Here is a 27905-nt window from a genome sequence, read left to right on the forward strand (position 1 = left end):
CACCTAACGCCTTTCCTCGAATCGTTCATCATGGGTCCATATCCTTCAGCCCCGCGGTCATCGCGGAGCTCTATAGAGAAGCTATAAGAAGATTACGCTCACTGTGCGACGTAAGAGACCAGAATTGTAGCCACATAAGTCTTGGTTCCTCCGTCAAGACAATACATCATCCACTGCTAGTAATTCAAGATTTGTACAGCAGGTTCTGTTAAAAAAAAAAAAAACTCCTAACCCCGCATTCGACGGATCTAACTTCCTGCAACTTATCTTGCCTAAAACTGATGACAAATCTAAAGGGAAAATGTTTATAGTAATGCAATGCAGTAAAATGGATAATAACAAAACCGCTGATTGAGCTAAGAGTTACCCTAATGATCACGTTCTTTTTTTTGTGAAGTGAAAAAGGTACTATAAATGTGTTACATCCGGCAGAGCTCATCTTGAAAGGGACAATTTGAATTGGCATCTAAATAGCTACATTTTAACCTGAAACAAATGACCCATTTATTTTCGAATAAAGAGTCCTTTAGCCGGTGGGCTCACCGAACCAAAAATCTGTGAACGGTAGTACTGGTTATTTGTTGATTGCCAACTGATCTGGCCAACAATAAGGCTTTATCCTAACTATTCGCTAACCTACAGAGTAGTAAACCTAATACTATGTAAACACATACATCAAATTTTGGCCTGAATAGAACCAAATACTTATACGCTTTTCATGTCGGTAGACAGAATGCGGATGGCCTCATCGGATAAATGGCTCTTGAAAGCTAGAGAGATCGTCTCTGCGAGGCCAGAGCCACCATTGTCTATGGGTCACCGAATTTAAAAGGTAGATGCTCATATACATGTATACTCGTCTCGATCATTACGAATTAGCGCTGACCGAAACTCAGAGAGTGCGTCACTTTGTTCAGTACTCTTTTGGGTAGTACTTTGGTTCAGTACTTACGTTGAACCAGTACAAGCACCTCTCTGCATGAAATGATAGTAATATACATATTTTAATTGCAGAATTTAGCCATTTCTGTGCGTACTAATAATTTGGCATAGGGTTAATTAAGTAATTTTCTCCCTTCAGGTCTGCCGTTTGTTGATCGTTCCGATAAACGAATCTCATTGACAAACAAATGAACCTGTCGATCCATTTTTGCACATAAAACGAAACTTACTATTGATGTGTTTATATAAATGTATTTATTGGCGAGCGAATTGCAAAAAGGTATCGTAATTACTCGTACTCGTGAACCAATAGTGTTTTTGGCCAACCTATTTCTTCTGAGGCATACACAAGATAAAACTGATAAACAGACTGAGCCTTTGTGCATGTATGTATCAATGGCAGGCAACGATGAAGAGCATCTGTTACGTTTAGAGGTAGACCTGACTCATGTAATTATTGTTTACAATGTGATTAGAGCCGCCGAGAATGCAGTTAAGTTGTTAAAATGAAAAGTAATCAACGGTCTACTACTATACACGTGGATAGGGTCGTGGCATAACTTTTGTTAGGTTCTAGCTGGATACGAAGAACCACTAGCTGCAAAAAAAATAGAGATAAGCGGATATTACACGTACTACATTAAATGGGAGACAAACAGGACAAATTTGGACCTGAAACAGTACGGGCTTCATTTACAGTATTACCAACGATTAGGCCGGTCAAGGTAGCCTCAGCTTTGGTCTACGAAAATATCAATCTTGCTCACTTGAAGTAGAGTACTGTGATGCTTGGTTTCACGAAGGACTGAATGTAACCAATATCTTCATCCACGTTCCATCGTCTGCCACGGTACGTTCAACTGCTGTGGATAATGGACCCAGTTTAGGCCGTATACGAAGCGGCACTCGTCTAAAAACCAGTGAGCTATTCATTAAGCTAAGATGTTCCAATTATTTCTAGTTTTTTTTTTTACGTCAATTCTGTACAAAAAGGACTCCCTGTTTGCAGGATCCATTGATTCAGTACGCGAAGAGTATCACAATGTGGGCGAAGCTCATTTTGCACATTAATCATCCTTACGATAAATTACATACTATACAATGCAACATTTTCGTGGCTTTCTTTACAAGCTGTTATGTTCTAGGTATAAGCTCTATGAACTTAGAAGCCTGTAATAATGGACCGCCTTTTTCTATAGGAACATAACCAATCAAGTAAATATATCTACAGAAGTCATTGAGATCTGTAGCCTACATTTTGAGACTGAAATAAAGAAGGTGAGAAATTGGAAGTCAGTCGATTGGCTGAGTAACAGCTTCAGCTACGGTCATTCTCACTTTATCGCAGAAGAGGTGTTAGCTAAGTGACCGGGTTCCATGCATGCATACCTGGGTCTAAACGTAGTCATGTGCAAAGGAAAGGAGCCGGCACTTCAGAACGGCGCATAAAAACGTGACGATTTTGCTACCCTTGCACTATCTTTAACGGGGAAAGTTGGTATATAGGGGCGCGACGAGCCGCGAAAAAGCGACATTTACATTGATGATAAGACGAAAAGGTATCAACCCTTAGCGTGCATGGCGAATGTAGCACACTTGCCTCCCAAAATGACTCTGGCGGACACCCTTTGACTACAGAGTCAGGAAAGAGGCAAGACACCAAAAGGCCGACTCGAGAATGGCTTTTAAACGCGGTGTTTCACCATTGAATGTGCTTGTTCTAGGCCCAGTCGAACAAGTCAGGATCCTTATGGTGCCCAGCTGCCGACGATGATGCCGCCTGCTACCGCTGTTGTTTCTTTCACACAGTTGATTTACTATTCTATAAGGATTCTCCTTTTACTACTTACGAGAGTCCTATCGACGTGATAATTTGAACGGCTTTTCCCACGGTGATATCGAAAACTAAGTCAGTCAGACACGGGACACCCGGAAAACGTGCATAGGTATAGCCTAAGAGATTTGGAAAAGACCAATTTACTAAAAGCAAAGCTTTGTAGAAAGCTCTATTCTATGTATAATAATAAATAAGGGGGCAATACCTTTTTATCTTCGGTTGTCAGTTTTTAGCGGCAAGTAGATGATAAGGTTTAAGGTATTACATATGTGTGTGTCTATGTTAATTAATGTTTTTAACAATTCAAGACAAACACATCACTTGTGCTTGGTCGATGCTGTAAAACCTGATATGGACATGGATTATATCAATAGTCTATCAGGGGACCTATTCGACGAAACCTGTATAAGGTAAACAAGGTTTTATTTCATCATTCCTTATAGAACGAGGCCACGATATCCACGCATCATGTGTATGTACGTGTACTTGCGGTCCATACAGATTTATCAAAAAAAGGTAGCGTCAGCGACCAGTAATATGTTACCGATAGTATACGAGATTATGTATAATTATGCGGGAATCATAACACCAGCAATCTGAAAAACACAAGCACATGCAAATACACCGTACAATGTGTTGAGGTTCAATTTTCTAATTATATCATGTTTGCCGTATTATAATTATACTACTAATTATACCACTGCCTACCGTGAACCGGGCTAATCATCCACTAGTATGCATCTCTATTTGTAATTAGCGTGCGGTAGGCAGAACTGTCGCATGTTATTTCAACGAACGGCATCTTTAAAGAAAACACATTATTTGACATAGCTACCAAATTCATATTTATTCTGTGTTTGTTACCCGCACATATCTTATATTACCAGTTTTTCTGAGACCTGTCGTTAAGTTTCTTATATTTACATATGATGCAGATCAAAAATTGACCATAGAAAGTATGTATACAGATGGTTTTTTCTAATAAAGAACTAACCGATGTATCCAATTGTGAGCCCGCCTTCTTCCTTCAATGTGTCATTCATTGCTGCGGGAAAATCGTGAAAGATTTTTTTCCATGACTTTTTTTATAATGGTAAAAATTAAGAGCATAGAAAAACTGGAACTCTTATTTGCGTTGGACAATACAGGGTGCATAGAGCTTTTTGCTAGTAAATAAGCAGAAACCAGTGGATTATAGAGTGGTGAATTTAGTAGCATTTTTTTTCGGTTTGCGTTGATAAACGCTAAATTTCAGAACAGCGTTTCTTTCTGCTAAAAACATACTGTCAAAATAAAGAATCGATTACCCTGACACTCCGTAAGCCCTGCATGGCCTACAGATGATGCTTTTTGTTTACGAGGGTAACACTAAGGCTAATGACCGAGAAAGCAAATGCGACTGGTCTATTTGCAGACAAAGTGAGTTCAGAGATACCAAGAACTGGGTGTTATTGTATGCATGCCGATTTAAGGATCTCAGCACGACATCATGCTCAAAAAGTAATTGCATATTTTTTTATACTGAACGCAGGATTTTAGTTGCAGAGGAGTTTTGGTTTTAATAGAAAGAGCCAATTTGCTTAACCACGAGGAAAAGGATCAAGCTGTTTGGGACCATATTCCCGGACCATATTGAGTGATTCTGTGATTTAGCTCTCCTAATTTTTCCTCTAGGACTAGATCAAAAACAGTCTGTAGAGGACGATGCCGAAAACAATTCACGGCTTGCACGCCACCCTCTTCGTGAAGTGATTGGCGAAATTAGTGCAGTGAAGCCGTACGAGAAACGGTTATGCATAGGGTTCTAGGAGGACACCTTGGAAAGGCCAACATACAAAACTGGAAGAATGTTTGACAACTGATATAGAGCCCCTATAAGAATCGTACCACATCCGTGAACCCCTCATTGAGATATCCTATTTAAGTTTTCTTTTTGGCTTATAGACTATCGATAAACCTTTATATAAATATTCCTAAGGAAATTCGCTAAATAAGCACCGATAATAAATGCTTAATACTTTATCTATAGAATCCAATTTTCTAAGCATTGTTTTCGAGGCTAATAACAATTCACTTAGTAATCTAATTTACCATTGTACGTATGGTGCTGTACGGTTTGTGTTCTATAGTGCTAAATGATTATGTCTGGGTGATCTGTCTATCCTAAGACTTCTTATTGTTTATGTTGGGAGTCTCAGAACCCGGGGCAAACCACAACCACGAGGGCACTCCTCTCAACTAGGTGGTGCAGCCGGATCGTCTGCAATCAATATCATATCGTACCGTGTCACTGTCTTTCTCTGTTAATGAAATTGATGTCTCTTGGAAAACAACTCCTTCGACCTTACTCTCAACCAGACGCTTCAGTGAAGGCTTTCAGTGTACATGCTGTCGATTCGGTTGAAAACTATGAATTCGTTTCTGTTCTTTTGATATCATTAGAACTTAACTTAACTAGTAACAAAGTGGCACAAAGTATTGTGGATAGTAGTATGTAGAATCATCAGTTTCTAGATTCATTATAGTACAACGACAATGAGCAACCAAACGCGCTAATGTTTGAGCTAGAGGTAAGTTGGCCTTGCAACTTCAACTGAGATCTGGTAGTCTGCTTGCTCTATACGTAGTTTGTTAATAAGGAAACAACAACATTCCGACCGTTCGTATGATCGACGACCAAGACGATGTTTTTGAAGTTTTCCTCCTATATCATGGAGTACCTGGTCGCTTCCAGCCTGTTTTGCAGGCAGCAATTTTGTGCGTCGAATCGATTTCCATTAGGACGGATAAGTATAACTGTAAAAAAGATCCAACTAAAACTTACAGATTATAGTAAGGTACGATTAAACTGGGTAAATTGAAACACTTGCTCAATGCTAACACAGAACAATCTGCTTAGACATATTGAAAATAGAGCCAGTTATGAGCAAAGAGATGACATGAAATGTCGTCCTTCTGTTACTGTTATTTTCTTTCCGTTGCATCGAACAGATTAGCTCGTGTGGAGTACTAGTCATGGATTTAGCAACAATTTTCACACGTGTACGCTTTACCTTAATATATAAACGATAAACAACAGGAAGCTCAACTTAATTAGCCCTGGTAACATTAACGATAATATTTAATAACTTATGCACAGGTAGTCCTTGCGGCTATGATTACTTTGTGCTCATTTTGTAATTTTACTAATTATAAAATATTTACATGGTTTCGTCGAATCTAGGTACTCGATTTCTCTTGTCTTTTCGATTTTCTCCCTTACTACATCTAGCGTGCAGGCTAACGCAAGGCCATACATTGATTAAAATACTTGAAGTAGACATCTTCTAAGCTGCCATTAACCTCATTTATTTTTGCTATCATAGATAAAAATCGCTGGCTTGCCATATCACGAAAATAGTTTATCGTTCACAATACATAGGCTTCCTATGAACGCATGTATTTGTCATACAGAACGCGAACAATAGTTTGACTCTATATAATAATACTTTATAACAAAATCTTAGGAGTAGCCGATGCAGTACCAATGTCAAGGCGGCCAGTCTTGGCTATTTTTCTTTTATATTTTAATCCGGTTTCCAAGCGACAGTGGTCTTCTTTATGGCTCTTGGTATAACGAAACGACAGGATAACGTGCTGTGATTAACTGCGCGTGTTCGCGGTATCCAGTCGACGCAGAAAAAACCGCAAAAATCTTTGCTTATTCGGATCGCAGTTTCGGCCGGTGTTGGGTAAATCGCCGATGTTGTCGCGACTCGTTACCGTTGACGCTTTCGTTAGCTGACTGCGGCGGTCTTCTTCTTGTGCGGCTTTTGCCAACGTTGACCGTCGGCGCTGGTATTGCAGTAATTTACTGTCTCCTGGATTCATTGACACTGTGTTAACGGAACAGAATTTCAAGCTTCTACATTTGTATATCTGTGTATCTTAATGTGTGTGAGATCTATGCGTGCGCGTCATGTGAGCATTTTCCTGTTTGACTGATGTGTCATGTTGTTGCCCCATGTCGCGCGCATCGGAGCGATTAATCGTGCGGACCAACAGTCGGTGCACGCAATGCGTCTGATACGCCGAAGACACCAGTCGACATTAGGGGGAGGATGAGGCTCGTTCGATGCGAGGCTCCGTGGTCGGTCGCATCGTTATTTACGGCGATTCAAGCGAAAGCATAATGGCGATGTTTGCCACGCTTAGTATTGGCAGTAGGATTAGTTGTAGAAGCACTAATAATAGTAACGATAGAAATAGTGGAAGTGTCCTCCAGTGGTTATTATTACGGATGACAGTAGCATCTTGCGACGATAACGGTCGACCAGATGCTTTGGCGATACCCACCGAATAGCAATGGAATAAAATAAAATACTGACTACGACAGCTACCGCTGCCATGACGAAGAGGAGAGCGCAGAAGACGATGACTGAAGGCAATGGTAACGGTGCTGGATTCCCTCCGCTCTAAACCGGTGTGGGATGAACTGTCACGCTCCTCCAGGAGCGCAGGGCATCGCGTTTAATACTCGCTTCGATTCGACCATCTAACCAGAGTAGGAGCGTGAATAATTTCAACCGCAATAACCGCGAAGCTGTAAAGTAGAGTGCCAGTGTTTGTTTTATTCGTCGTGAACACAGTGAGTAGTGCCTTTTGTGAAGGATTAAAAACAACCGATCCCGATAAGTAAAACGACTTAAAAATACATCCATACGTTTAGAGTGAATCTTGAGCTTATTGCAGCTTTTTAATTGTGTGAACATACGTTTTGCTTTCTATATGATTAAAGGCTTCTTCTAAATTCGAGTCGATGTATTGTAACATGAAACATGGTGATTATCACTACATGAGGATTTATATGTGGATATGTGTGACGCTTATATGGTGCAGTTTATCTGAAGCATCCAATCAGGACAGAGAGATTCAGAAATTGTCCTAATATGAATCAGGGCCCTTTTGATAGCGTGCATAATATATTTCAATAACTCTCTTAACACCTGAAGGTGTTTGCTACAGCTTGTGCGCAGAAGCAGCATTTTCAGTGTTATATAGTGTCTTTCAAACGAATGCTTAGTCAACTGCGAAACAGAAACCTCTAACGATACATTAGCTTGAGGTCGCGTATTGCACTAAGTGGGATTACAAAGTTACACGAGTTTCGTATAGCACGGGATCTCATCGCGGACGAGAACTTTATGGGTACTGTAGAATTTTACTAGCATCTCAGTAGAACGATGATTACTGACAACCCGGCACTATTTCGACATACTTATTCTGTTTGTTTACGGTTTGCAATTTGCCCTTAGACGGCCGAACTGCTCCTTCTTTGAGATCTCAGCGAACAGCAGCAAAAAAGCACCTCATCTTCGAAATACCCTATTTTTTTTTCCTATATTTCTAAAAAATCCCACTGTCTATTTAACGGCCATACGCCACTAAAAGTATCAAAGCGAGATTTTACGTATGCTTGTTATTTTAGCTAGACCTGTGCAATATCTGAGTCCGCGCTATTATCATAGGTGAAGGCTTGTTGGCTAGTCCTACGCACTTGCGACCTCTCTGCCTTGTGTGTCTTGGCTAGTTGCTCTTGTCTATCTAGAATTGCTATACATTCGTTCACGCTGAAGTAACCTTCCTTCTCGAGAATATCTCCTATAAAAAACAAAAAAAAAACTCGATATAATCGTTCTTTTAGCGCGACGATGCTGGATTCAGAAATGACCAAAAAACATTATTTTGCTTCTAACTCAAGTGAAAAAGCCTCGTAGGCACTCAGTTGACACTATCCATCCTTTGATCATAAATATAAAACCTTCTCATCAACGTTCTTAAGCAAAACCTAAGTGAAAAGTAACTAAACCTCCACATTATCTATCAAGTATATCGTCGAGCCAAATGGTGTATTTACTGCTGTATTCATAGAGTGTAGTGTTCAAGTCAAATGCCGAACTTGTTTTTAACTTAAAACTTGAAGTTATCTCGGCAGAGAAGTAGTAAATAAGCGTTTATTATTATACACAGAGAGCATATATATGTGTAATGTATTCCTTAGCGAGAATTGGGTCGGTGATACCCTGCCCCTTTAACCAGAGACCTACCTACCTATCTCGTATTACTTGAGAACAGGTTTGAACCAATGTAGAGGTTGCATTGTATGATAGGAATATTTGTAGCCAATTCTATCCCCCTTCGACGAATCAAAGCTGATCGCAGCCTGATTAGGGAACGACAGTAACGAAAGTCAATCCGAAACATATATCTTCAAGGGGAAGAGCTTTTTCTTGAACAATCAAAATTGTTATTATGCTGCAATGTATACATCAAATAATATTTAATAATCTCCAAGTGACCTTGGGCACAAACTAAAGTAAAGTTCTTCTTGACTACCGAGCCCATTCCCTCAAGATCTCCATTTTAATTATATACAAGTGTGATATTACGAAGATTCGATTTAATCTATATACAGTGCATTGAACTTGTTTATTATTTTAACTCATATGTTCAATAATATGTTTACTCCTCTTTTTCTGGGTAGGTTGTATATTAGATTGTGTTTTCCTATAGATAGGCTACTTAAGGTTTTCTCCGGTCTCTTGTAGTAAAAGATGTCTACCTTAAATTGAAATTACATCTGCCTGCTTACTCGTTATTTCGAATATGATATTTGTATCACTTGAGAGTGTAATGTTGCTTTTAACAGTAAAATACTATTTGCAAAAGATGAAAACGGTCATGTGTCGTCGGCTTAGAGTAATCTTCTCTTAAATGAGCGATGCATCAGAGAACTTTGTGTGTCCTTTACTTATTAGATGGACGTAACGTCGTTAGGAGTAATATGAAATTACGTACAATCTAATAAATCAATACGATTTGGGCTTGTTTTCACAAATTTTGAATGCGCGTTCCGCCTGTTCCTCGTTGTGCGTTTGTTTGCCATCTGTCAGCTCAAAGAGCCTGCTTATGTATTCCCTGAAGTCTACGTAAGTCTGTCTTCTTCCTGTCGTCAATATCTTGCTTCAGGTGTGTCTGAATACGCTTCCCAAGTGTACATACTGTTGTTGGCTTTTTGTCACGACGCCCTAAGCGGTACTCGTTCAAGTACCCCTTTTGTGTCATCATCTAACTCAGTTTGGTGGATTCAACTGGCATTTTTTCCCACACGTCACCCATAAAAGGGAAGCTAGCTATCGCTCGAGCGCTGCTTTGACACAGACAATAATAACAGTAAGATGAGTACCAATTCATTTTTTCTGTTGAAAATTGAAGCAGATATATATATATCTGCTTCAATTTTCTATATATGCATATATATATATATATATATATAACATGTAAAAATATAGAAAACGTCTCAACAGCTATTGTATTTTAGTAATTTTTGATCGCGAAAAAATGGTAAACGGATTTTCTTGAGCTATGGTTAATCTTTAATCGGTCCAAGTGTGCACTCTTACATGCAATACACGGATACTTGTTAGAAACAATTTTGCTAGAAGCGTTCCCGGATCCTAAAAGAGCATCAAAAAAAAGTAAAACATCGGATTTGAGAACACCTTGCAAAACTAACAGAACTGCATTTTAATGGGAAGAACTTTACTATGTACACCCCCCTGAGTATCGTTGACACAAAAATGGAGTTTACAAAAGCTCAGAAGGTATGAATGGCCTGCAAACCGGTGTTCCTAACGTGTCAAAAGGGATGCCAGCTTGAACGCATTATTGTGCAGCTCTATCGTGACAACATATACCCTAGCGGCTAAATATACAAAAACTAAAAATGTGTTATTTCAAATAATTGATACCACGTATTGCAACCGGTTATGAGTAGATGACACTAGACAAACACGACGTACTTACCTTAAAATGTTTATGCAAACCCACATTTATTGCATCAGGTGATCTACTGCATTGTATTGTATTGATAATATAACTTCAGTATTAACACTGTCTGTAATAGCATTTTGCTATTTAGGTTTAGGTGTCTTCAACCTTTTTCAACTTCCAAATTTGACGTTACGCACCTCTGTGTACATTACTTTAAGCTTACCGCTTCAGACCGCGCAGAGATCACATGAAATGATCTGCACCTTTCAACCCCTAGCTGGACACACATCCAAGAGCTTTTTTTGCACTCTGTACAAGGCGTCCATATGTACTATCTATACAAACTCGTCAAAACAACGCGCATAACGCCACAGTCGATAGCATCCCGTTAAATGGTCAAAATCATTTTGTATGCGAGTCAATGGTATGCATGCAATACGTAAGCATATCTGTCTACATGTGTTTGTGTAAAGGTCTGCGCGTAGGAGTCGTCTATGCAACGTATGCGATTCGCGTAGGCTTTTGCGCCTTCTTTGTTTGTCTTCTCTCGTCCTGTCCTGATTTCTCTCTCTCTCTCTCTCTCTCAGATTTGGATTCTGTCGCTTACTGGGTTTCTGGATCCGTCTTGGACATACATGCGTACGTGCAGATTTGCTCGCGTAAGTTTACAGCCGGGCTATTACTGTGCAGGTGGCCACTGCTGCTGCTCAGCGTTCGGCGCTTCTTCTCTATACATAACGTTACGAACTGCTTCACTTTCGTTTCGCCCAGCTGGCGACAGGGACGCCTAGTTCTTGCCTGGCACCCACCCTGCTTCCATTAGAGAAAGCGATAAAGAAAGCAGCATCTTCCTCGATACTAGTCTGTTTTACGTACACCGTAAAGGTGTGCGTAACCGTAACTAGGCATAGTAGAAGTAGTAATGATAAACGCGGTCCAGCACGCTGGTAAACTTGGCCGTAGGACCGAACGTCACAGCAAACGATAAACTCAACTCGAGTGGTATTGCCAAGGATAAAATCATAGTTGCTACTACTGTTACCAGAGACAAGGGTACGGGTTCGATTTTTTGTGTAAAACTAAGTCTTACAGTAGCAGCTTGCAATGCAGACCACAATTAAATTGTACTGAACTCGTGGGAGGTTGCGAGAGAGCATGAAAGAAGACTCGGCAATCACTTTCACTTACAAATACGACTTCATCCGTTTTTTAGCTCGAGTCAAATAGATTGACGTACGGTTATAGAAGACGATGTTAGGATACAGCAGAAGCGGACACACGGTAGTAATAGACAGAAAACAGATGTCGTTTATAAAATCATCTAAACTATAGCAAGTTTTACGTAGAGTTTTCCTGCGTACTTGTTTATCTATATCGGATTAATATGTATTGTGCTCGTCCCTTGTAAGTATTTTGGACCCAGTTTTTGATCGCTAGTCTAGTTAGTGTTTAGCGTTACCGGCTTACGGCAAACGTCGAATGGGCAAGTTCCTTTTATGAAACGCGAAGGCGGAGGAAATCATATCCTGTTTGTGTCCGGATCTTTCCCATCTGTAGCAACGACGTCATAAGATTGCACAAAGTAACAGCTGCATGAAAGTTATTCGTTTTTTTTTTTTTTTTTTTTTTTTTTTGTGGACTTATCGACAAGCGGCGATCAACGCTGCAGCCTCTGCATCGGCTCCCTGAAAATAGTTTCAGGCAAAACTATATCATGAAGAGAGTTTGAATATCGATTGTATCGCAAAATGGCAGTGTTAAAACAATTATTGAACAAATACGCTATATACCGCTGCTTAATTTTAGCCTTCGCGGTGATTCACATTGACCTATAAGAAGCGTCTATAGACGTGACTAAATACAATAGCAAAAAAAAAATGCAACGAAAGAGATAAAAATTACATTTACAAATGACTGTCTTATACATACAGTCACAGAAGACTATATAACTCGATATGACCGGGTTAAACGTGTTCTTTTGGAACTGTTGTTTGCTATAATGTGAATGATAGGGAGACAGTGTATTAAAGCGATTGTGTCTCGAGTAAAAACATTCAGATGATCGTATGATGCACGCGGAGTTCGTTCCCTATGGGCAGTTATGTTGCGCTCGAAGTGTTCAGTGGACGCCTAAATGGGCCCAAATAAACGTCAGATTGTCCGTTTCGTGGGATTGGTTACCTCGAGGTTGGTATTACCTTCGTACCAGTTAGTACTTTCGAGTATTAAGCGTTGACACAATTTTACAAAATTGATCTATACTTATTTACCAATTTGTAAGGTCATATTTTTTCAATTGTATAGCTATTAAGTTTATTAGAAAATAAACAAACAGGAATCTCTTTATATACCGTATATGGAATATCACGTTTGGGATCAAGTACATGGCAGTGTTACATTTGTCTTTCTTCGGGTTACAAAGAAAAGCCGACAATCCTAGCTTTCTCGAACAGCTGCATTCATGAAACAATGACGCTTGTAAACTAACAATAATTGTAAATTTTCCGCTGAGCGGATTTGCGCACATACGAGCGATGAAGGTAAACGTCTTTGTAAGATAATGGACAACTATGGATCCGATATGATATCAAGATTTAACCTCATAGCAAGCCGATATCTTATAAGCTTCAGACATTTCTATAGGATATTAGAAAGAGGAATCTGCTGCTTACTGGCCAGATTAAGTCGCCGTAGTTTAAAGTGGCAGCCCCGCAATGCGAAACCTAACCTCTTTTAGAAGTGTATTACGTCGTATAAAAAAATCACTACGCTAGTATGTTAGGATAATAATTGAAGGTGGCATAAACAAGTACTTTTTACCCGTTTCATCACACAAGCCAGGAACGTTGGCATCTACTACATCCTTTCAGACTTATCATCAACCATCCGCTATCCTGATAGACCACTATTTTCAATACCGTACTTATTACTTCGGTGATATTACAGAATATTGTTGACAAAGGTTTCTCTACCCGATCAATCAGTTTTTTGCTGATATTAGACGAGCATCCTTGTAGTTCATAAAGTTATTTTAAAATAGTCCAAAATGGCTTGTAGCATTTTACTATGTAAACCTACTTTTACGGCGGTCTATAGAACAGTCTCCTTTGAGCTTCCATCTAGGACATATTGCATCCTCTTCTATACAATACTGGACAGAGAATTCTGAAATCCTTAGTTTCTGATAGGACCTGCTCAGAATCAGCTTATAGGTGTGGCGCTAGTCCTGCTACAGTGTGAACACTGAAAACGAAATATCCCGTCCTGTTTTTTTCCATACGCCAAGTACGAAAGCGAATTCGTGTCGTAGCAACGGCACTGATGTAAGCTGCTGCAATAAACTTATGTAACAAATCTACCCAACAAATCTCGCAAAAACCATTGTACAAGATTTAAAAACATTACTGATACGAGGTTTCAGCTGTAGTTGTTAAGCGGAAACGTGCGACCGCACCTGGAAATGTGTGTAAGAATATGTGCAATATTGGCACCTAGCCCAATGAATTACAATGTGGAGGATAAATCCTCCATATTATTCTCAAATATATGAGAAATCATGAAGCGCATTTTGTCTCTATTCGCATGGTGCGAGGAATTGCACAAGATGATGGAAGGTCAAAAAGCCATCTATCAATCAAGCGCTACTCGTATTGCCAGGACCCTTTTACCGAGACTGATAGCGTAAAACTATGGCCAACTAATACAGAAGCCGTGTTCTGAATCAGGAGCTTTCCTAAGTTTTTTTACATGATAATTGCATAACATATATATGATTGCATACCTGACAGAGAACGACATCACATTAGATCTTCTTCGATAACGGTGCCACACTGTCGACACAGGCTTTATCAATAGCCAATATGAAATGCTAAAGTGAAGACACAGCCCAATAGCAAATAGCCGTATACATAGAATTATGGCCTAGTGAAATATATTATGCCTATAAAATACAATACCAATAAGTAATCAACCATTATAATGAGCATAGGCGAGATGAATGCAGAACCTCAGTTTGATTTGACAATCACGTTACGCGACAGGTTACCTCATCGCGTACCGAGGTCCGGCTGTCTTTCCTTGCCAGAAGTACTACACGCGCATCGAAAGAGTAGACTCTCTGGATCAAGTTGCGGTTGGAAGATGTATTTCCTCAGTAAAATGAAAGTAGTTAAAAAAAAAAGGTCCTACGAGAAGAAGTATTGGGGATTGCAATGTCTGGGCACGAGGTAGAGAAATGGTGAAATCAAAAGCGGGCCAGGACACAGTGTAGTGAGAAGCCAATAGGGGGTTGGATAGAATCGCTCACGCAGTGAGTTCCGCAGCACGGCGTTGAGTGTAAAAAAAAAAGTGGAAACGTAGGCGGTAATAGTAGTGTCTGGCAGTTTGGCTTTCCTGGCTAACGGTAGGAAAGAACGGAAGACGAAGTAGATGGATATCGCCACCACCACTGCTCTTGCAATGCTACTATCGCCGTTGCCGCTATTTCCGTCAGCAAAAGCGAATAGCAACAGCAAGCGATCAAGCGAGCGAACTCATGTAGTAGGCCGCCAGCTAAACAGCCATTCACCGAGTCGACTTACGAAGGACTTTGCTGAAAGAAAAAGCCTTCTTTTGCCCAGCTTCGAGGCCCAGACCAGCTCGGAACGCGCGTTCGGTAAAAGAACTAATTGGAACAAATTGTTCCTTTTCCTCAACAGCGCCGCGACAACGATAGGCTTGCTTGTTTCACCGCTGTGGCACTGACCACCAAGAAAACCTTTACGGCAACGTGAGCTTCCTGACACAGACTCCTCCTTCGGCGTCTAAGATGTACTTTCGCCACCGTCGCACGAAGAGACTCTTTTAGCAAGGTGACGGCAAAGATAGGCGGTTTCTCCTGCCCCATTTGTCCTAATACTAACCATCCCCCCGGAACCCTGCTCCGTCTTCCCTATCGAGTACCATGTCGACGACTAGCTCGAAATAAGTGATGTTAGAAACTTAAAAAATGACTGTCGACAACAGAACAACTTGAAGTAGACCGCTTAAAAATGTTTTGGCGAACGGCATGGAAAGGTGGCGCGGTAGGACGCATTATGTTGCGAAAAGTATGGCTTATCCAACCGAGCCCCTAATCCAGGATTAACAGCCACCCACGTATAAACCATAATCGACAATATTGCAATGAAGAATTCATCAGCTTGACAAAATATATGTACGTACCGAAGCCGAAGAAATAGTTAAGAAATATTGCATATTGGAAAATAGAATGAGGTGTTGCCCCTTTAGTCCTACTTCACGAACCACCTAAAGGAAGACTTGCAAAATAAGAGATAATTGATTTAATGAAGGCGTGAAGTTACTATAAAGTAGTGTTATGGCAGAAAATATAATCGCAGACACTGCTGAATCACTGCTGAGCAGTAAAGTGTACCTTTAGAGGGCGGGCGCTTATGCAAAAGGATGCATTCGACCTAAATGAGCCTCCACTGTGTTTGGACAAGCTTTAATTTTGTTTTTCTAACCTGTACAATGTGCGTCTGGAAAGAAATTATACTCCGATTATGCTGCTCTGGATGCCCGCGTAAAACGGAAAACATTGCCGGAACACTAATCGTAACCTTCTAAAGTTTACTCGTGGCTGCGATGGAACCATCTAATTGACTACAAAACAAATGAAACCATTATCATAAATGCCCAGGCGATATAACGGAAACACCTCGCACACAAATTGCATAGTAAAGGACTGAGTAAAAGAATACGACTGAATATTAATAACTAAAACGACTAATAATCAAGAAAATCTTGGAAATGGAGACTATCTACCTGTTATAAATGAAAAAGTTTTATCTTTTAAAATGGATCCAAAAGACACCTTTTCAAATAGTAGCAGTAGAGTAAAACGTCACGCGAATAATTCTGTACTTTTCTATCTAAAGGAAACAGTATATGAGTATCAATGATTTATTAAAAGACGAAAAAATAAGACAAAGATGAATTGTTATTGATGAATGTAGTTTATGAAGGAACCTAGCGGAGACGAATGCCCACCGAAAAAAAAACACAGGTTATCGTTGGTTGAGATTGGCTGGAATTTATGTATAATTTATTAAACCAACTATAGAATAGCTCAACGGATCAGAATTGTATTAGTGAACAATACTTCTATTATACCAGCCAATCAATGCTGCTGTGAACATTTGAGCGCAATATCATAAATTCGTTGGGGGATTTTAAACCCATTTTATTTCTCATGCGTGTAAATTATTCTTATATTACGATTGACGTTTTTTTTTGCTTCCTATACTATAATAAATGTTAGTAAAGCTTAGCATTTCTATAAGCACCATTTTACAGCAAAGGAAACATTGATTCCTTTGAAAGAAATCGATATATAATTCATAGTGGGATGGAAGTGTAAATATAAAAAGATATATTATCATTTCAATAATATACGTGAGTCTGTCTAATGTTACCCTATTTATCGCAGTTTTACATTGTTCGGTCAAGGGATTTTCATTTGAGAACTTATGAGAATTAGTTTTTCTAGCAACTGAAAATTTCTGCAAGTTTTAAGGTTGACGTCCTTCAAATAATGATGGCGATACTATTTCCGTAGCAAGTTAGACATCGTATCTTTTGAATGAATTGTACCTCGTTTTACTCACGAATGCACTAAATTTGCTTTTTTTTTTTTCTTTCATTATTGATGCGAAGCTTTCCTGTGTGTGTTCGTGTGTTTAGGGTTACGCCTCTCGGAAGCGTTAATCGGGATCACTGAAAACCAGTCGCCTTTAAAGGCTTTGTTACCTGTGACTAGGTCTGTGTCCATTTCTGTCATTTTTATTTATTTATAATTGTTTGACTATAATGCGACACAGTACCTTGCATTATAATAACGCAAGCTGTAGTATCAAAGAATGAGGTTTACTTTTTAGATAGTTTACTTTCGCTAATGCATCGTTTTGTTAGAAACGAGAACAGTGGTCTATGCAAAATTTGAGATGATTCCAGACTTAAAACTAAAAGACATTACTATACGATTCCTGCAAAAATGTTCAATGTATAATAGTCTTAGGTTTTTCTCCTTTTCCTGCCTGAAATCAAAATCGCCGTAGCGGTATGTCCAATGTGGAAACGGCATTTGTCAACAATTTTCATTATATATGGTAAGCGACCATAGCGTTTCTGGTTCCGTCATGCTAGAGACAGTTATTATAATAATAGATAGTCAGCCAGCGAACCGACTGAAGGTTCAGTATCGTTTAGAAGGATAACATTGCTGACATTACAAGCGACTTTCACTCAGAAAGCCTGTATGTTCACGGTATTGGTCTTCGTTGTCGTGACGGTAGTTAAAATGCAATATGAAAGAGAAAACAAGAAGGTCCAATAGGGTAGAAAGTTGCATCCTGCGTGTCGTTAAGCCGGTTAGCCACGTAGCGTAAACGTCGTCCTATGGGAGGAGGTGGCAGGTGGAAGAGCTATGGAGGGTGGGGCTTCGTGACAGACACTGGACCTGGTATTGACACCCCCTCCAGAGCAGCGGATGTTTGTTTACACCGCAATTTCTTCTTTAACCTGCCAAACCCGCCCACTAACCTTGGAAGATTTCTCCTCTCTAACTTGGCTCGGGACCGCTATAGTGTCGTTATAGAAGCGCCGCCGCAACTGTTCGCTCTTTTGCAGGCCTTTTCCAGCTTTCCTAAACCTTATTCATAGGCCAGTTTCCTTCTTCCAGGATTTCAGGATGGCCTTCAACTTGCTGGCCCCGTATATCAGGGATGACAGAGACGCTAAACGAAAGAAGAAAGCATAAGCGTATGTACGATGCGATGGCAATGAGATCCAACTACGGTAACTTATAGTTTCACCCCAAGAATCCACATGAATCTCAAATATCGTGTCGATGTTAGCTTTAAAAGCATACTGATATGGCCACTTAATTCGGTATTATTATAGATGGTCTGTCCTCTAGAAATTCAGGCATCGGTATTTTGACACCCTCCGCTCATCTCGCGCTTGCAATGGAAGATCTAGCACTACCGCCACCAGCGTACGGCTTCATAGCCAGCCGCAGGCCGATTCCAGCCAGCATTTTGCTTTCCCTCCCAAACGAGGCAGCGGAGGCGATTTCCTGTGTATGACGAAGTCGCTCCTCCTACCGAAATCTGCCCGCTTTTTCTCTTTCTTCTAAGAAGCCGAAGGTGCATGAAAAGCCGCGTTCCGTGTGTGCGCAAACGATGTAAACGCCTAGGCACCTCTGGGGACGACAGCTAGTGTGACTCGTATACCGTGCCAAGTTAAACAGAACACACCGACATAATACCCATTACAGCCAGCAGGCGGCTTCCTGAAATCCAGCAAAATCCTATGATAACTATTTTCGCAGCTACACATTAAATTAGGGTTTCCCAGAATTTGTGTACAGCTGTGCGGGTCTGTCTTTGCCTATCGATATGTGTAGCGTCACCAATATCTATGCATATCTATGTCAGCTAGCAGGTATAGTTAGGTTCTCCGAAAGTAGACGAGGTGTCTGTATGTATTGAATCAACTTAGCCTCCGTTGATAGCCGGGTCATCTAAGTGGTACGACTTAAGGCGATGCAGACATTCACGTGACGCGTGGCGCACGTGTACGTCGTGCGTTTGTCCTTTCTATCTTTGCAGCTTATTTTTTAGCTAGTTGACATATTTTTTCTTGTTAAAGCTGGAAAGGTATGACACATTGTTGAAGTGACGATAGCAAAAAGTAAATTCTGCCGAAGACAGCTACAGATGCGTAGTAGATAGTTCCGGTGTTGAAGACAGTAAGTGTTTGCTGACCTCGACTGTCCGTAGAAACTTACGATACTTGCGAACTGTATAGCCTAATATTCCTTCACAAAATAAATATATTTTTCAGGAAAAAGCATATTTCTGTGCGGATTACGTGAATATACCTCCGTAACGGTCATAGACAGTCTCCAATTTGCTAAGTTGGCGCAGAAAATTATCATCGTAAGACTGACTGAACTACGACAAGCTATAGCTATGATTGTAAACCATACTTTTCTCATACGTTCTCACTGTGTGTTCTTTAACATAGGTCTTCACAGAACAAATGTTGTTCTTTGTTTCCTTTGTAACACGTCATCAGTATGCTAGAAATTGATCTCTGGACTACGTATATAATGTTACTGCATAATTTACAATTCATACTGCGCATTATGAATACATGCATGTCCGAAGAGAGTACCTTCGAAATGTTGAATATTGAGAGCAGAGCTATTTTAGTCTTCATACATATGTTTAGAGAGCTTCACGTAGCTACTGAAGAACATGCGAATTCGTAAAATTAGATTATAGCTCACGCAGACTAGTTATTCTTAAGAGGGTCATTTTTGTCAATCTACATAAAATCGATCACTTTGCTGAACTCCTTTAATTATCTCTCAAACAAACGTTTTTATTACTTCTTTTCGTTTGCTGAAAATATCTAGTTTCAAGTTAGATTTTGGAGAAAAAAAAAAAAACTTAAATGACCAGTTAAAGCCGAATTCCAAGACGACTAAACCATTGTTTATAATAGATGAATATATTCGTGCAACTCAAATAAATATATCTCGTCCGTAACTCGGTTGGGTCAATTATTCAGTACCAAGGAAATTCTAATAACAATGCCTCGAATGAATGTTTTCGCAAGCCTCAGATTCGTACTGAGCAGCAGCTACGCGTATGTAATACCGATATCTATGTAGGCATATTTCTCAACTCAAGTGTAATCAAATCCGTGCTAAAATTGTTACCTAGGCCTCGTTCGTTATCCGTAATATCCCAGGATACGATACAGATAAAAATTCAACCTATATAAACATTTATAATGCGGGACGTGACCTCTTGCATAAAAAATAATACAACATAATATAACAATAGCACGTTTCTTATTAATAGGAAAAATTGAAAAAAAAGGCACTTACGACGTGTGTTTTAGAGATCCAGTAAGAATTACTGTAAGCTGCTATAATAGCATTTGGGAGTTTTTATCAACGCTGTTATGGTGAGTGATAGGTGGTTACTGGGTAAACTATAAAGTATTCGCCGCGTCCGGACCAAAGCATTACGCTGAGCTTTGCCCTCGGACGGGATGGTGTAGGGCGTTTAATGCGTGGCCATCAATATATAAACAGAGCTGAAGGACAATTGCCGAAGGCTATCAGCTGTTGAATCGCTATCGACAAAGCATAGTGTGGTAAGTTAGGTAGCAGAAAGAGCGTATAGTGCACGATGGCACAATATCTTTATAAGCGCGATATAAACACTGTGAGAACGCAGCGGTTTTTCTAAGTAGATGTAATTTAATTTTTTCCTCATAGGCTCAGTAGGTTGCTGAAAAAGAGCAAGTGTGTAATTGCTGAAGTAGCGCACAGATTCGCCATGAATACGTCCCAGGGCTATTACTAATATATTTTCATTAGATGAAGGAAAACAGCAGTGGGCGTCTTCAAGGTGCATTTGTGAAATTTTGCACTATTGCTAGTATATATTCTAATACCACAGAATACTAGTAGTAAATAAAAAAAAATAATGCCCGTCGTTTTCCCGTCCCGATTCAACCTGTCTAATCGCAAAAAAAAATACGCCACTGTTGCAAACCTACTGACAATCGCAGTGCTGATGCAAATGATCGTTACTTAGCTTCGTACACCAAGCGTTACGCCACAAGCAACTTGCATCAAATAGAACAAAATACAAGGTTCCAAGTACTCCAAGAAACATTACTGTCCTAAAAGGTGAATAGGCCTAGTTTTCTCAGGGCATTTAAAACTCTTAGAGACCGTTGTTTTACTATAGTAGTCTCAAAGAACATTCTTACATGCTAGCCTACGTCTGACGTTCAGCTGTCAATAGAAAATGTTCAAGGAGAAACAGTGCCGTGGCCCATTCGCTGCAGTTTATGGCGAGTCTGCATTATGTCGCAAATAAGCTAAATGCTTGGTGGACTTCTTCAAAAACATGGGCTTAGCTAATAAAAGTGTTATTGTCATCGTAAATTTTATGATAACTTATGTAAATGCTGCGTGTTTATTTGTTTCGTCTGCACATCAGCTCGGAGGCGATCACCCAATTTATGCAGTACATCGCCCAAGAAAGCTATACGATGCAAGCAAAGATCTCACATCCGTCCGCACTGAATTCGATGTATGCGGGTCCGATAGCGCCTATTGCTTACTGATTCGTTTGTCGCTCATGTTGTACTCAGTTATTCCCCGACTACTCTTTTCTGTTACAACTTCCTCTGCTGATTTCTGTTTTTCATTGACAACCCCTGGCAACACCGGAAGATTCACTCACCCGCTTTATTGTAACTTTTCCCTTTTCTCTAGTCGTCCACAGGCAAACAAGGCTCTACATTACGTCAGCTAACCCGTTAGCTCTATGCACCTCACACTTGAGCTAGACGTTCTGCACCGGTGACAATAGAGCAAGCAAGCCAGTGCCGACGCCGCGGATCGCGTCATCGGTAACGTCGAGCATAGACGAATAGTGGGAGAAGAGCACGCGAGGACCTACGAAGCTTCCAGCTTTAAGATAAAAAGTCGAACTACAGAAAGGAGAAGAGGTAGGGCAATCGGGAAATGCCGCACGCCAACATCAACGATAACAGGATGCTGTTTCTTCAATGGCGGCAGCGACGATGTTCCATGACTACTGTGTCTTCGTGGTCTCAGCCACAACTCTGTCGCCGGTCTTTGCTTTTAGCCCTTATCGCAGTTGGTATGTGCAATACACATCGAACACACAGGCATTGGAAAACATAAAAAAGTGGAAGCAAAGGAGACAGCCGTTTATACAAGTTCCACTGCGTTTCTCACTGATATACACTGCTAGAGACATGCATGCGCACTTTCTCGGGGTTGCCACTTGTTTGTGTAGGTCTTAAACCTTCAACATTGTACACTTTTTTCACACCCTTCCTGCCCGATTGGTTTCAACGCGCCAGCTCACTTCTGCTAACGCGTCTTGCGTCACTAACTGGAGGTTCCCAGACGATGAATGGCATGGTATTGCCATTCGCTGTCGTTGACAGCGCTGGATAGCACTCGCAGAAGTTATGTCGATGCTTACGACAACGATACTATATAGCATGCTCTTCTGTTCCCGTCTCTCTCTCTCCTATAATACTGGAACATGCTTAGGGAATTACCATAGGAAGACACCAGCCGTCCAGCTGGCGGAGCAACATCCATATAAATTCATACGTAAGAGGCTTGATTCGTATAATCGGCATAATGTCGCAGAGGGTGTATGAACAAGATCGACTCTTCCTTAGCTGACGGCGAGTTATATATTTGTAGTTTTATCTAGGAAAGTTGCTTCCTGATAGGAGCTAGACCCCAGAAATATAATATACGTTATTGTTCCCAACAGACTCGTTTATCACAGACAATAAATGAACAGGTTGAGGAAAGCAAAACAAGAAGATGATTCAAATTATATTAGAAATAAACTAGTATGAATAAACTAATATCTCTTTGATACCCTGAAATATCGGCTTAACAAGTAGCATTCTACGGCTCTTCAATTCTGTCCGTGAGAAAATAATGAATTTATTCGAGAGACGAGGCAAATGCGCTCCTAAGCACATCGGTCATCGTGTCAACGAAATGGGTTATTTTAGAAAACTCGACAGACATGTAAGCTAGTACTAGACAAGCAGAACTAATACATTAATCACCATATTTCTTGCATGATCTAAGGACAGACATGACCGAGACTCCGTTCGGTTCCACCGAGCACTGCCGTTATCTTAACTGACGATGCGGTACTAAAATGCACTCCATCAATTTCACATATGGAGCCTTCGCTGCAAAAAGCTAAGGCTAGAATGAAAGAATATATTTTCTTTTATATAAGACTAGTATATTCTATTAATGAGCAGCTATTATTGTAAGAGATATTTTTCATAACTCTTGCAATATAAACTACAAATATAAGCGTCTTGTTTTAGTTAATAAAGGGGCGATATAAAACAATCCTGATGACCATGGGCAAGAATATAGTGAGACATATGCCAAACGAAAGTACGAGTTACAGCATCAGAAACTCAAGTGTTTGTAGCCTGGGGTCGTAACCTTCCAGGACCGCAACGGGAATCCATTCTGTATAACTCGCAAAGTTTGACACCTCAAGCATTTCGTTTAACAAAGTGATAAAAAATGTTTGATATCGATATTGTTCTGTTGGTGAGCAAGGGCATTTTGGATATAAAAAATAATTGCCTCAAACACAAACTAGTCTACGAAGTTATCTTCGACTCTTTGAAATGGACTCACATGATTTTTTATTAAGGCGGAATCTATACGGAAACACATTTCAGTACCACCAAAGCTTCTAATAGTCTACGAAAGGGTGGAAGGAACATATTCAATTTTTACTGAAGTTTGTTCAAGGGATTACATGTAGACAAAATACTCACTATACTGGCGCCATTAGTAGAGATATACCTCGATTATAATATCTATGTATACCATCATAACTTCACACAATCAGCTTTCCTCTGTGCTGGGTGTTTTTTGAAGCATTTCTTTGGTTTGACTGTGCTCTCCTACGTGGTTGTTCCTTTTGGTTGGGTCTCAAGTAGTAAATAGGGGGAACAGCATGGCTGAAGCAGATTCGGCCGTCTGCTGTATGTTTCCTATGCGGTTCGCTATTTTGTTATACTGCCTAAATGAACATGGCAATCATCTCCTTGACCACGCACAGCAGCCCCAATTCCACTAAAGCTGCGTTGCTATGTAAATGACCCGTTGCAGCCGCAGTCGGCACCAAATGGGGTGCTTCTGTCTCCATTTTCAATAAATAATTATTCGCGATGCCCGCGAACAAAAATGGTCTGGGCTGGATACCTACTTCATCGTGATAGCAACCCCCTTCCCTTGCTTGAATTGCCAGCCTAATACGATATCTTCTCTTGGTACATGTTTCCCCTCGCTGAACCGACGCCAGCAATGCTGCTGTGCCCCGATCCAGTTTCAGTACCCTGATTGGTCCCTATTTCCCATTCTGGTCAATCAGCAGCCGCCAACGATGGCACAAGGACGACACTAATGCCACCGCGAACCACGGAAGCCGTTGCTGCCACAGACATAACAGATTATCAACTTATCCAGGCCTATATATCGCTCCAAATGTAGCAGGAACCTAATCTTTGCAGGGCAGCTAGAACCTTCAGCCACCATCCCTCAATTAATTTGCTCACGCGTTTGTCGGCTTGCTAGCCCGCTGGTCCGTCTCCACATGGCTGGCGAAGGGTAAAGGCCAGTCATCCGCAGCCCCTTTCCACTAGGTCGAATTTGCGGCAGATCTCGACGTAGTTTCTTAAAGCTTTTTCTTAACTTTGCACAGTTCTTCCTTATTATACTATTCCATATTCGTTCTCACTTTGCCTCTAAATGCTACTTTTCTAATTTGTCGGATACTGTTACCCTAATGAAACACTTCCACAAACGGCAGGCACATGATTTAATCAGCACCAACAGACCTTATGGAAAAGTGTAGAAAAGCTTATTTCTATTCTTATATACGTAGGTCTTCTTGTGGTTATTTTTTGACATATCTATTTAAAATTCAAAATATATAAAATTACATTTTAAGCGTTATATGGTAATCTTCACGCTCATGTGTTGTCAAAGCAAAGTATCTAAGAAAAATAAATGTCTGTCAAATTTTGACAGCAATAATACTAGATGCATGTAATGCTGTAAAATTTAAATTTTGTGAAACTTCCGAACGGTAAAGCTAGGCACCGACTAAAAAGGCCTGATGCCTTCTGCATTAGGATGGATGTAAACAAATATTACGTTAGACATATGGGCGTCCACAGAAAACATCTGCTGATCTGGTTGACGGATATCCATTTTAGTCTCAATTCATACGTTCTTAGTGTATGCGCGTACATAGCCATGTAACGCGTACATAGCCATAAGCTATTTTCCAAGTACACAACCGCAAAATGCGTAAGTCAAAGGCGAACTAGGGCTAAGTGCGCTCGCTTTGGGCTAGTGGTCTAAATCACGTGTTTTCAACGCTCGTGAGCGCATCGCTGCAGGATGGACGATCATGGGCAGGAGGCAGGGTTTAGGGAGACGCCAATTCGACACTCCGTTGGATTGGGCTAATATGAGTAGGCTGCCATGACTAAGTCATTTTGCTTGAGATCCGAACATAGTCACACGCCGACTAAACAAAGGCTCGTTCTCTCCACGACCACTGAAGAACAGGAAATGGAAAAGAGCATTGTGGCGTAGATTGAGGCTCTGGCCGTAGCAGTGACAATAGTGGTCGTGGTTTGTTTGTCTAAGCTAATTATCTTCTGTTTGGCAGAAGCCCTCTGTTTCGATGTCACCAGGACTGGTCGCTCTTGAAGCCAGTTTCCACCTCCCTGCTTGATCACCTCTTTCTTAACAGAGCTAGGTCGACAAGTCCCTGTGTTCGTTTCCGTATTCTCGTGCAAAGCACGAAACCTCTAAACGAAGATTCCTGGAGGTGGCCTCTTCGGTTTCTCTATTGGCTCAGCTGAATCCGGTTTGTTCCGAGCTATGCTCCACTGTTTTGGCTGCACTATTCTTGGCCTATAACTCTGTTTATATAGCAAAGCCTGCATCTGCACTGTGTTCTCTGTTCCCTATTCTTTGCTCTACCACGTTGGCCTACTAGAGCTCGTACGAAGGATTTGCCTACTTGACTTGCAAATTGTAGCACTGGAGGAACGATCCCTCGCTGACAACAGCCGCTGAAAGTTCCTCGTCCTCCGCCATTCTATAACGCGCTTCTCGCTTTCCTTACCCCCCTCTGCAGATCTTTACGCCTCCTGATTTTCTTATCTGACAAGCGCAGCTCATGGCATCTCTCAACAAATTCGTCGTATCGGTTAATGACAGCATGCATCTGAGTAGACGCAAGCATTCTTGACTCGAAAATCAAGCTTTTTGCAATGGGCCTATCGCCCCTTAACTGGATATCGTAAGAGCTGTTTCGAATATAAGATTGCTGCGGGAAGCGAGAAAAAAACGACGCTCTGTTGTCGGCGAAGGTATCCGACGACCCCTTTTTTAAGCAGTTAGGACCAAGCATGTAACATCACAAGATAGTGAGGTCGTGACCTAATGCAGCAAGCAGATCAACTTATGAGCAAAAAATTGTGCAGTCCGAAGCTAATATTGCCAGTTCCTGATTAATTAGAATTACGGGTAATTCCTTGGTGGATTTAACCAATAGAATCAAAAAATTCAATGGAATACACGTTGCAAACCAGGACCAGAGGAATCTGAAAAATCAGCATCAAAAAACGTTATCCACTTGAGAGAAAAACGCTAGGTGTCGATATTAGTTAAGAAAAATTATTCAACACATCCATACGTTATACGAAAAACTGTTATTTTGCAGCACAATATATTACGTTTTGTGAACCTATAAAACTACATCGTATGATCCGACCGTGTCGTCTCTTGGATCTGATCCTACAACCTAAGTTTTCAATTATTGATAATAATAAGACCTCAGCCTTCAGGGTATCAATATTTTTTACAAGGCTTCTATAAAAACAGCCGGAAACAGCTATTAATGTTTACTTGAATATTCGTCCTTCTAAGAAAAATTTTAACTCAGTAGGCTTTGTATAAGACTTTCCTACTCGCATCAAAAATCAATCACATAAAGCATACCCATATCGATTGGAGTGAGGCTTCATATCTTCCCAAAATAAATTAAAAAAAAAAACGCTTATATATTTTAAATACTGCACCGTTGTTTACTGCCCTTATTCAAATAGTCATTCACAAATCAGTAACATTTTTCCATGAGTGACTGTTTGTTCCTGCGTTTGTGTTCCAGTGGTAATCTCGTTTATAGGCAAAGCTGAAAGTAGGCCACAGAATGTCGTACAGCACAGTACAGAAAGGCCTGCCATCACCGTATCGAAGGCCAGTACTGCCACCCCAACGGCCTTTAGCATTGTTCAGCCGACTTCCTTCACAGCAAAACCGGCAATAACAACAGCACAGCCAGATGATAGAAACGTGAGTCATTATTTTTCGAGGTTGTCAGCAAAAAAGACCTTTTGCTGACCGTTTTCCCACAACTGCCATTAGACGGGTCGGCTCCACCAAATGGAGAGGTTCTCGCTACTCGTCGAGCCTGGCGCTGCAAGCCAGAATTGTTACGTATCCATTATAACTACACAAGATGGCCACTGTTCACACTAGTTTGGCTACCACTTTTTGTTGAAAACACGAACACACACTGCCCCTATCCAGAGCGACGATGTTTGTGTGCGCTATACATATATATAG

At 40.6% G+C, this 27905-nt stretch overlaps 1 protein-coding gene across 3 annotated transcripts in view; it reads left to right on the forward strand.

The window, feature by feature from the left end:
• Nucleotides 1–7309: 7309 nt before the first annotated feature.
• Nucleotides 7310–27905, forward strand: part of LOC111271762 (uncharacterized) — a 33363-nt gene continuing 12767 nt past the window's right edge. For all 3 annotated transcript variants that reach the window (XM_022852737.2, XM_022852739.2, XM_022852738.2), the window contains exons 1-3: nt 7310–7406; nt 21939–22329; nt 27448–27632. In XM_022852737.2, the coding sequence (XP_022708472.1) occupies nt 22191–22329; nt 27448–27632 (324 nt within the window). In that variant the 5' untranslated portion in view covers nt 7310–7406; nt 21939–22190. The remainder of the gene's footprint in view (nt 7407–21938; nt 22330–27447; nt 27633–27905) is intronic.

The sequence above is a fragment of the Varroa jacobsoni genome, unplaced genomic scaffold (genome assembly GCF_002532875.2).
Source record: "Varroa jacobsoni isolate VJ856 unplaced genomic scaffold, vjacob_1.0 contig00991, whole genome shotgun sequence".
NCBI classification, from domain to species: Eukaryota; Metazoa; Arthropoda; class Arachnida; order Mesostigmata; family Varroidae; genus Varroa; species Varroa jacobsoni.